At 33.5% G+C, this 11,253-nt stretch overlaps 2 protein-coding genes across 2 annotated transcripts; one reads left to right on the top strand and one right to left on the bottom strand.

The window, feature by feature from the left end:
- Nucleotides 1-209: 209 nt before the first annotated feature.
- On the bottom strand, nt 210-2,838 carry LOC133287820 (uncharacterized). The gene is made up of 2 exons (XM_061485505.1): nt 2,663-2,838; nt 210-644 (listed from the first exon to the last, which is right to left on the bottom strand). The coding sequence occupies exons 1-2, from the start codon at nt 2,733-2,735 to the stop codon at nt 427-429; spliced, it is 291 nt and encodes a 96-aa protein (XP_061341489.1). The 5' UTR covers nt 2,736-2,838; the 3' UTR covers nt 210-426.
- Nucleotides 2,839-3,855: 1,017 nt separating this feature from the next.
- On the top strand, nt 3,856-8,697 carry LOC133287821 (probable pterin-4-alpha-carbinolamine dehydratase, chloroplastic). The gene is made up of 3 exons (XM_061485506.1): nt 3,856-4,268; nt 7,691-7,883; nt 8,358-8,697. Exons 1-3 carry the CDS (start codon nt 3,933-3,935, stop codon nt 8,447-8,449), a joined length of 621 nt encoding a protein of 206 aa, XP_061341490.1. The 5' UTR covers nt 3,856-3,932; the 3' UTR covers nt 8,450-8,697.
- The last annotated feature ends 2,556 nt before the right edge of the window (nt 8,698-11,253 follow it).

Raw genomic sequence — 11,253 nt, 5'->3', positions numbered from 1 at the left:
AGTTATCATTTTTCTTCAACAACTTTATTCATACATCAAATAAAAAATAAGAGTAGTTTCATTCGAAATAAAAATAAAAAGAGAAAATAGTTCAGAGGTTCAGTGTTATTACTTTTAGTGGTCATTCATATCGAATAAAAGCCGAATGCAAACCTGCAATGGCCAAACTTATCAAACTATTTGACCAACCGCATGAAAAAGAAAACGAAGAGTCTAAGACTATATATACTTCCTTTTAAGACATAAAAATGTCGAAGCTTAAGCATCTGGCAGTGCAGAGAAATTGATTATTACAAGAGATATGGAAAATCCATAAAGAAGGTTAAACATAAAGTTCAAAGCAATACAGCAATAACCACCAAAACCAATACGCTAGTCTAGGATTCCGAAATCCACCTTATTGTTGCAAATGAAGTGTAAAATGAGCTAGCCAGAAGCTGTCTTCTTTTGCTGGAAAACGACTGCAAAGATAGGAACTGCAACACCAATGCTGAAAGCACTGAACACAGCAAGGGACATCTTCAACCCCTGATGCTTCATCCTGTCCAAGTTGTACATGTGCTTTGCGTGCATGTAATATGGCTCATCATGGCCATGTCCACCTCCCATCCTCTTCATGCCAGTTGAATGAAAACCTCTGCTCACTGTCACAACATAATATTGTCCTCTAGTGAGAAGGTTGAAAACTGATGAAAACAGTGACTTTCATGTGTATCTAAAACGACTAAAAGGCTTATATATAATTGAGATCAATAAACATTATTCATGATTGTTAAAATTATAATATTTTAATAAAACAAACGTTTATGAATATCTAAAATCTAAAGGACAGTCCAACATGGCATCATCTCAGTTACAACATACAAACAGCCCAACAGAGCACCTGAGATCAGTCTCTTCTTGATATTGTTGACTTGTCAACTATGCCTTAGATTGAGCTATAATTTTTTATTATTAATCATAATGTCTTCTGGCAATTTTTTATTTTTGAACATTTATATGTGTGTAGTTTAAAATACATATTTTATCCATTATCTTTGGTATAGCGGTCATCTTGCAATTCGTTATTAGCTATAGCATTTTTGGAGTTGTCTGCTCTGTGCCACTATCTGGAATTGACAACTATGACTATTATTATAAAGAATATCATCTTAAAATCTTGAGATAAATCTTTTACACAACTATTTCCTGGGTTTCGAAGGAGTGCTATCTGGAAATTTTAGTAACCTAATGGAATGAAGCTAAGCAAACCATTAGAGCTGTGAGATCGAGATTGGCTTACTGAAATTTCTACTACTGATAATAATATAACTAAATGACTAATACTAGAATAACAAAATATTAAATGCATTAATTGCACTAATATGATAACTAATTCTTCTGTATTTTGCTCTAGTATAATATCAATTACTGGAAAGGGAGCCTTGGCACCACAGTTGATATTGTTACCATGTGAACCCGGAGGCAACATGTTCAACCCATGTAATCAGCCGCAAATGCAAGGTAAGGCTGCCCATGAACCCTGCGCAGAGCGGGAGCTCTATATCACCATGTTATCTTTTATAATATCAGATATTGCTAATTAAACCCAAAGTCCAAGCTTGACCTTATCTCCACAACAACAACAAGCAAGCCATATCCCAGTAGGTGTGTTGACAAGCTCAATTTATCACAATCTCTATGAATTTTTTTGTGTGACAGAAGTTAGATATGCAGCAAGATCTTCAATCATGGAACAAATGAAAGCAGTAATCAAAACTCAAATTGCAACCTTGTAAATATATTAGTAAATATTTAGGAAGCAACTGAACCAAGAAACAGTAGGCACTAAAGACCCAATATATATTTTAAGGATAAGTTTGGGCAGAGAAGAAGGGCCCTTGTTTGGGAGTTTTTAGAGACAAGGGATTAAAAATTGAAGGATTATCATCCAATCTTCCAAAACTTCTCCTTATCGCATTTTCATGAACACTTCATAGATTAAACCCCATTTTGGAAGATTTTAATCATCAAAACTATTTAGCAAAGTGAAGAAAAGTTATTATTAATGTCTCATCCTCTTCCCTTTCCTTCCCCTAAATATTCTTTTGATTCCTTCCCACACCAACTCCCAAACATACATTGAACTAAAAGCTCTATAAACTCAAAAGTTCATTTAGAACTAAAAACCTGATTATAAATATGTGAGTTTAACTGGATAAAAAATAAAAGCTCAGAACTGCAAAGACAGTTGCAAAGTAAATTCACAAGAACCAAACAAAAGCACTCCTGAGACTCAGCATTGAAAACTAACGGTCCCTAATAAACTCTAAAAACAAAGATCTTAAGACAACTTCCTCATAAAGTATAAGATTTAACTCTTCCCTTCCATTTAATAAAACAAAGCTCTTCCAAAAGCCATCAGTTTCTTACTATTATCAACATTTCCAGCAATTAATTGGAAGCAGAAATTATATTCATAGCTGAATTATTCCAATATCCGATATTTCACAGTTTAAAAAAAAGGGCAAGTAAAAGAAAGAAAAACATACAAATACACAATAATAACTTTCAATACTGCACAACCAGCAAAGAACATCAATAAAAAAGATCTTAAGACAAAAATTGCATCATTTTATTGAAAACTAACACATAAAAAAGAAGAAAGAAAGGGGATTTTCACCTGACTTAGAGATCGAGGATTCGGAAGAACCAATTAGCTTTGCAGCAGATCTGAATCCGTTGGTGAAGGCCATGAGTGCAACACAGAGATTGGATTCAAAATGCGACGGCGAAAAAAAGCCCTTATTTTCCTCTACGCTTAACTTTCTGCTTCGTCTGGGTAACACGCTCCCGTTTCGAGTATTTGTAATTCTATTCTTAAAAATAAAAAATAAAAAACCTTTTTTTTATTTTCATCCAGCCCAGTCCTTTCTTTATTTTTTAATTTTTATTTTTTGATTGGGTTGTTCAATTCGAAATAAGATTAATTGAATTAAAATTTAGAAAGCGGATATTCATTAAAAAGAAAGAAAGAAAAGCGAGAGAGAATTTTTTTAGGTAAAATCACCTCTCTCTTATTTTGGATGTTCGAACATAAGTTTTAAGTTATGTCCCACTAATTTCAAAAAATAATTAAGGATAAATAGTTAAATTAATCGTTAAATGACTTTTTTTAGTATATAATTTTTAAATGACTTAAAATCGCTAAGTTATATTTATTAAAGAAAAAACTTCCACATAAATTGTTAAAATATATACTTCGTAAGTGAACGATGATAAAAATTAATTTAATTAGTTTACTAAAATACATATTTCGTTAAGTATTGGCATTATAACAACATTAGTTAAATTAATAACACAAAAATGGAAAAAGCTAAATTAAAAACAAATATTATTTGTAAGGAACTAAAATATTATATTTTAAATTTGAGAAAGTGTTTATCATTTTAAATGACACAAAATTATATAATTTTTAATAAAATTGTTATTTTAGTGTGTTTTTATATTTATTTTTTTATAAAATTAGAAAAAATGAAAAAGAAAGAATATAAAAATATACCAAAACAATATAATTTCATTAAAAATGACATAACTTTGTATTATTGAAAAAAACTTTTTTCTTTTAATTTTATAATAAACAATATTCATTTTCACATTAGTTTTATATTTTATAATAGCGTCGCGCAGACACTTCACACTAATTAAAAAGAAATTATATTAAGAAAAAAAAATCTCTCTCTATATATAGGAAATTTCAACCCACTATAAACTTAAAAAACAAAAGAATCTAGAGTTTCCTCCACCACTAATCAAACCATACCCCACACCACAATACATATTATTATTTATTTTTTTGGTGGAAGACGATGCTACTTGTTTCATACCACTAAAAATTTCATCCAATCCAAACAAAGAACACCAAGCAAAAACTGATTCACAACTCAGTATAGATGGCAACAATCAACCTTGTATTCCCTCTTGTGCACCCAATCATCATAGCCCCACGTTTTCTTCACACCCCATCATCACTATGCGCTCTCACTTCAAATAGATTCACAACTCGTTCTATGGCAAACGATTTCTTAGGTGATTTTGGAGCCAGAGACCCTTTCCCAGCTGAGTTAGAGAGTAAGTTTGGAGAAAAAGTGTTAGGAAATGTGGACACTGAACACAAAATCCTCATCCCAAATATCTCTGCTCTCTCTCTTTCCCAACAAGAGTGCACCCCCACTTCCCCTCTTCAGTCCCCCATGTCAGAAGATGATGCTCAGAAACTCATAAGAAAGGTAACTATTCATTCCCCCTTTTGCTAAATTTTTTTAACTGTATTCTGTAAAAAAAAAAAAAAATTAAAAAAAAAAGTTGGTTCTACATTTGTTATGTGCACAATACAAGCCAAAGTTAGTATATAGCAATTAGTTAGTAGAATCAGTTGCAGTAGTTAGAAGGAGGTTAGATGGTTAGCAATTGGTTAAATCCTCTAATATGATTGGTTAGTAGCTCCTTAGGTGAGCCAGTTCTTGTATATAAATGGTACTCCGTACCCATATGTACTGTTTTGAAGCATGAAGAAAGTAATAAATTCCTTGTTCATCTCTGTTAAAGCTTGCCTTGAAATTACTAGAATTGGTGGTGAGGGATTTGGGTAGTTTGTACGAGGTCATAGATTCAAATCTTACTCCCACTATTGTATCCCAAAAAAAAAAAAAAAAAAATTGCCTTGAAATTACTATAGTGGTTCTTCAAACTTTCAATTATATCTGTTGTATCATGGTGAACATCACTAGTTGGTTGAAGATCTTTACACTTTGAGGCAGAAAACTTAATTTAGAAGCTTTAGCAACCTCATTTGCATGCTTGGGTGATTGAAACAAGGTAGCGGTGGCTGCAAGACATAGTCGTTTTGCACCATACCCTGGTTGTTGAAGGATGGCTGATGAGAAAACAATGGGTTCTTGATTCTGATTAGCTGTTCTCCATTTGTGCATAGAACAACGAAAATTGCTGTTTAGTGGTGTTAAAAATCTGCTTCATTTCTGCTCTAAGTGCTTTCGCCGTTGGTGTTCTTTCCGATCTCTACGCATTTCACCACTCCACCGGAAATTCCCTCTGCCCCTACCGTACTCCAGCTTGATAGTTTCCACCGCCTGGGAAATTTTCAAACGAACAATTTCAACGAAATCTTTCAATTTCTTATTGTACTATGTTCAACTGCTCCTCAATTCCATGTTGGAGATGAAGTTGGTGTTCAACAATGAAAGCACCCAATGTTAGGAGATGAATTCCTAACAGGGAGAAAAAAACACTAAATAAAAGAAAACTAATGAGTTTATTACTTTCTTCATGCCTCAACAGTACATATGGGTACCATTTATATACAAGAATTGGCTCATCTAGGGAGCTACTAACCAATCATATTAGAGGATTTAACCAATTGCTAACCATCTAACCACCGTCTAACTACTGCAACTGATTCTACTAACTAATTGTTATACACTAACTTTGGCTTGTATTGTGCACGTAACAATATTACAGTACTTATTTCCATAAAAGCAGGAAATATTGAACTCAGGGGATGTAGTACTCTGGTGTAATACTATAATGTCATATTTTGGGATGAAGATGTGTAAATCAGGTTTTTATTTTATCTGAGTTTGTGCTGCATATATATAATTACATACTACATGTTGAAAGGAAGAGATATCTGGCACACTCGCCATGTGACCCGTGGTTCATAGGTTCAATTCATGTAATCAGCCTATTGTAAGAGCATATTTTCAGTGCTTTTGTAGTCAGTATTTCTTTTTTAAAGTAGTAAAAGTGGAACTCATATGGCAATAACCATAAAGGAATGAGCAGCAAAAATGGTTTTAGGTGGGTTACTTTTTTCTATCTATAGTAAGTGCTGTACCGAGTGTTCACTGGTATAGTGGTAGGTGGGTTACTTTTTTCTATCTATAGACTATAGTAAGTGTTGTATCGAGTGTTTAGTCATATGGGAGTACTAAACATATTTTCCTCTTATAAATGCAAGGTAAGGCTGCTTACTATAGCCATTTGTGCTGGAAGCCTTATAGCACTACACTTACATGTTGAAAGATAATATATAGGTAAGCTTAAAATCAACGGGGTTGTTTCAGCTGGTTAAGGATCAAAGCACTTGGCTTGTAAGGTTTAGGTTCGATTCTTGTTGCTAGCAATCCCCTTGGTAAGTGATTTGTAAGTACCCTTGTAAGCCCTTTTCTAAAGCCATGAACTCGGAATGGAATAGCCTCCTTTCCTCCAAATTCCAAAATTTATTTTACCATAAATAAATAAAGGTAAGCTTAAAATATATACCAAACATAACTCCTAAGCTTGAGTTGATCCTGGGCTGAACTTTAAATTTGATTATGAAGAGAAAGCGGGTGATGAGAATCAAACACTCACCACTTGGTCAAAGAGGGCTTTCAATTTGTGGAGCTTGTGATCGAAATCTAGATTCTAGTGAATATAATATTTGAATGCTGCTCTGCTCTAAATCTGGTGAATGTAATGTTTATGATCAAATCAATGAGCTAACCATTTTTATGCTGCTCTATTCTGAAAAAATTATTAATATATTTAAATATGGAAAGAAGAACCATTTGTTCATGCTTTTATTTTGGTTCATATACCGCTGATGCCAACTAATTTGGAATAAAAGGTGAATTAATGTTAAAGTTGACGATTTGGTTACCAGTTTTGGTTTTGTATATTAACTTAAAACACAAATTGCCAATATATTGCTTTTGACCTGTTTGCAATGGTTAACCTTTATTTTTATGGGGGCGGTTATGCTTACCTTACCATCATTTTAGGCTTACCACTCTTACTACTTGATTGCTTATCATCGGATTAATTCAAAAATAATGGCAATTAATTTTTTTTATTTTTCAACTGTTGATTTCAAATTGATCCAACAATAACCAATCAGGTAGTAAAATTGGTAAGTCTAAAATGGTGGTAAGTATAACCTTTTCCTATTTTTATTTGGAAAATAAAGTGATGGATAATTGTTCTAGAATATTTCTTTTTGTTGCTTTAAAGTTTTAAGTGGCAAATACTGGTATGCATATCAATTCGCTCTTTATTTTATTTATTTAGTAATCAAAATGAAAATAATTTTAAAACTTAAATAACTACCTGATTATCATTTTTTATTTAAAGAAACAGGAAGATTAGATTATTAGAATATATCCCTCACTATTTACTTGTTTTCTAGGATAAAGTTTGTATGATAAACGTTAAACATTTAAACCAAGTTTTATATTAAATTAGACGAAACTTTAAAGTTAAAAATGTTGAGCTTATTCAATTGTTTTATAATTGAGAAGATTGATCATACATTCTTGTTAGATTGTTTCTTCCCTATTATTGTTAACAATTACTCTAATAATATTTTATTTAACTTCCTGTTTTCATAGTCTTCCATTCATGAACACTTGTTAGTAAGCTTGCTTTTCTCATTTAATTGTGTATGCAGCCTATTTGACTTGATAATCAAATCTGATACACATGTTTAAAACAAGGTATAAGAAAGCTTACCATAAGAAACTATTTATTTACTTTTTGTTCAATATCTTTGATATTTTGATCACAAGTTCTTTTGCAGGCAATGAAGCAAATTTGATAGAAGTCCATTTTACTTTTCTAGCTTCTTAAACTGATTTTCTCTTCATTTTTGTAGGTTTTGGGTTGGAGACTTATGCATGAGGAAAGTGGACTTAAACTTCAATGCTTGTGGAAATTGAGAGATTTTAAATGTGGAGTTGAACTCATCAACAGAATCTCCAAGGTTGCAGAGGCTGCAGGCCATTTCCCAAATATCCACTTGGAACAACCAAATCAAGTCAGAGCAGAACTATGGACAGCTTCCATTGGTAAGCGATAAACATGTAACCTTAGTATGTACAAGTACAACATTCAAACTTGGTGATTTTGATTTTAGTTGCTTCTGATTAAAATCCCGATGTATTTATTGCTTTCATTTAGCATTTATTTTAGTTATGGATTAGAGGATAAGCCTTGGAGAAGTGACAAGATTGCTCTTTGTGACCGGAAGGTCTCAAGGTTGAAAATATAGGGATAAGGTTTATCCCTACCCTCGTAAAGTCAGGGAGCCTTGAATACTAAATTTGCCTCTTTGTTTTAAGTTATTGGTTGCTAGTTCACCATTCGGGGTTCAACATCCCCTAGTAGAACATTACTTTACCATTCTCCTTTCCTTTGGGCTCCCTAGTGGAGATCCCTTAAGCACCACTTTAGAGTTGGGGCCTCAACTTGGCCCTAGCAGGGTCTAATACCAAAGAAAATGTTCTCATCTTTCAACCTGACACATGTTCAAAATTTTGCAGGAGGATTAAGTATGAATGATTTCATTGTAGCTGCAAAGATAGATGAAATAAAGACATCAGATCTTGTCCCAAGGAAGAGAGTTTGGGCGTGATGCCCACTTTAACTCCATGAATCATTTTGCATTGAGATTTTCTTCAACACAGAATTACCACTAATTTGTGTTATTTGATGAAATCTATCATTCTTTGCCCTCATTTTAAGTGTTTTGCCCTGAAGCCTGTGTACATGTGTCATGACTTTTCTTATTTGATAAGTGTAAATGACTCTCAGCATCCGAAACAGTTTTTTTACAAGATTCATTGAATCAAGAGCATCAATATTGTTGTAACTTTTTGAAGCCCTAAAAATATTTGCAAATATACATGAGCATTACATTAATAAAATCGATTTTAGAGAGAGAGAGAGAGAGAGAGAGAGAGAGTAAATTCTATGTATTGAAAATTGTACCTAATCTAATTGCAAAATTATGAAATTATGATATCAAGATAAAATGGAGTAAATAAAAATCATTTCTTGTTAAATCTCAGCTAGTGAGGGTGAGGTGAGGTGAGGGAAGTCTTTATACATAATCTTGTCTCTTGTATATTTGTAAAGAAATTTTTGCCTGGATTCAAAGGATTTATTAATGAAGCATTGAAAATAATATTGAATTATATAGTTCTATTTTTCTAATAATAATAAATTATCAAATTATCAATTGGATTCATGATAGGTAATTACAATTGATATCTAATGAATATCATCAAATGGCATAAATAAGTTCAAAGCATGAGAATCAACAAAAATGACTAAACTCACTTAAAATTTAATCATATGACAAACAAAATCAGTCAACACTTCATCTTCCCCTTAGTACAAAGATTTAGTAGACATAGTGAAGAGATTAATCAGGCAAATATTCTCACTATTCTTCATTGGACAATTTTTTCCTTCTATGTGTTCTTCAATGCCAATTCTCATCTTCTTATCCTATATCTTGCGGTGGTGTTGCGATTTCTGGGGTAGCTTTTTTTTTATTCTTTCTACTTTTACCAATTTTTTTTCCTGTACAAGCAGGAACTAGGCCCCAAGGAAAATAGGAAAAAAAAACACTAAAAAACATAAGGAAGCAGTACAACATCTGCAGTATCTCCAGGGTCAAGGAGGTCTGCAGCAATGAGGTTCACCAATTCCAGATGAGGAGAGGATATCAAGTTGAAGCCAAAGTTCCTGTTGATAGCCTCTTTTCCTAGCCAATCTGCACATTTGTTGGTGGATGTCTTTACATGAGAAAGAGTAATGTTCAAATCTTTGTTCAACCAGAATCGAATTTTACCTATCAAAGAGAGCTTTTGAGAATCATTACCACAATTGGTAAGTAAGCTTATAGCTCGAAGAGAGTCACTTTCCACATTTAAATTCCTCCATCCCCGTTTCCAAGCCACCATTAGACCATGATAGACAAGCCACAATTCTGTTTGTAAAGGAGAGCAAGTACCTTAAATATAGAGAAGCCACCAATCTAAGAGCAATTATTGTCCCTAATACCCCCACAAGCAGCCTTCACACCTACTGCAACAACACCAATATTAAGCTCTTGAGATATATAAAAACCATTAATATAACTTCACCCAACAGCTTAAGCTTTTGGGTTGAATTGGTACATTACATGGTATCAGAGCCTCGGTATACCGGGTTCGATCCTCAGCGCCCCCCACTTTCTTTTTAGTTGAATTTCTTTCTTCGCACAGATAGGTGGGCCTGTGCATCATCCACCCTTCAAGCCTAGTGGACTCTCATGTGAGGAGGCCTGTTGAGATATATAAAACCATTAATATAGTCTCACCCAACAGCTTAAGCTTGTCGAATTGGTACTTTACATGGTATTTGAAAAAGGGTAATGAAATATATTATTGAATTGTATGTAAACTGTACAAATGGTTCTCTATTTAAAGAGATTACATGACCTAATGGGCTAAGCCCAATACAACAAATAAATAAATATTATTATTTACAACACTCCCCCTCAAGTTGAGGAATAGATATTTATCATTCACAGCTTGCTAGTAAGCTCTTAAAATATGTCTGAAGGAAGTCTTTTTATCAATACATCAGCTAATTGACGTCCAGTGGGAATGTATGGAGTGGTAATCAACCTGCTATCAAGTTTCTCTTTGATGAAATGGCGGTCGACCTCAATATGTTTAGTCCGATCATGTTGAACTGGATTATGAGCTATACAAATAGCGAACTTGTTATCGTATAACAGCTTCATAGGTCCCTCACATTTTATTTTGAGATCATCAAGTACAATTTTCAGCCACAATAATTCACAAATGCCTTGAGTCATAGCTCGAAATTCATCCTTTGCACTTGATCTGGCAATTACATCTTGTTTCTTACTTCTCCACGTCATCAAGTTACCACAAAGAAATATACAATAACCGGTGGTAGAACGACGGTCAGTCACAGATCCAGCATAATCAGCATCAGTGTAAACTTCTAAAGAGAGATCGCCATCACGCCGGAATAATAGTCCTTTACCAGGAGTGGCTTTAAGATACTGAAGAATTTTCTCCACTGCCTGCATGTGTTTCTCCTATGGATCGTGCATAAACTGACTGACAACACTAACAGCATAAGCTAGGTCTGGTCTAGTATTAGCGAGATATATCAGTTCCCAACTAGCCGTTGATATTGTCCTTTATCAACTGGAGGACTCTCCTCTTCATAACCTATCTTGTGATTCTGCTCAATAGGAGTATTCGAGGGTTTACACCCAAGCTTTCCTGCTTCTTTGAGAAGATCAAGAACATATTTCCTCTAGCTGATAAAAATTTCTTTGTTTGAAAATCCCTAGGAAATATCTCAATTTCCCAAGGTCTTTAACTTCAAACTCAGAGGCTAGTCGTGTTT

The sequence above is a fragment of the Gastrolobium bilobum genome, unplaced genomic scaffold (genome assembly GCF_033153095.1).
Source record: "Gastrolobium bilobum isolate Gb01-03AN ecotype WA unplaced genomic scaffold, APGP_CSIRO_Gbil_v1 utg7986, whole genome shotgun sequence".
In the NCBI taxonomy this organism is placed as follows: domain Eukaryota; kingdom Viridiplantae; phylum Streptophyta; class Magnoliopsida; order Fabales; family Fabaceae; genus Gastrolobium; species Gastrolobium bilobum.
Note: the sequence above shows the minus strand (reverse complement) of the source record. Positions and strands in the feature narration are given on the sequence as shown.

Excerpts from the sequence above, each read along its gene's own strand:
- LOC133287820 (XM_061485505.1), bottom strand. The coding sequence starts at position 2,735 with ATGGCCTTCACCAACGGATTCAGATCTGCTGCAAAGCTAATTGGTTCT. Across the intron at positions 645-2,662 it reads ATCCTCGATCTCTAAGTCAG|TGAGCAGAGGTTTTCATTCA; the intron begins GTGAAAATCCCC and ends ATGTTGTGACAG.
- LOC133287821 (XM_061485506.1), top strand. The coding sequence starts at position 3,933 with ATGGCAACAATCAACCTTGTATTCCCTCTTGTGCACCCAATCATCATA. Across the intron at positions 4,269-7,690 it reads CTCAGAAACTCATAAGAAAG|GTTTTGGGTTGGAGACTTAT; the intron begins GTAACTATTCAT and ends TCATTTTTGTAG. Across the intron at positions 7,884-8,357 it reads ACTATGGACAGCTTCCATTG|GAGGATTAAGTATGAATGAT; the intron begins GTAAGCGATAAA and ends AAAATTTTGCAG.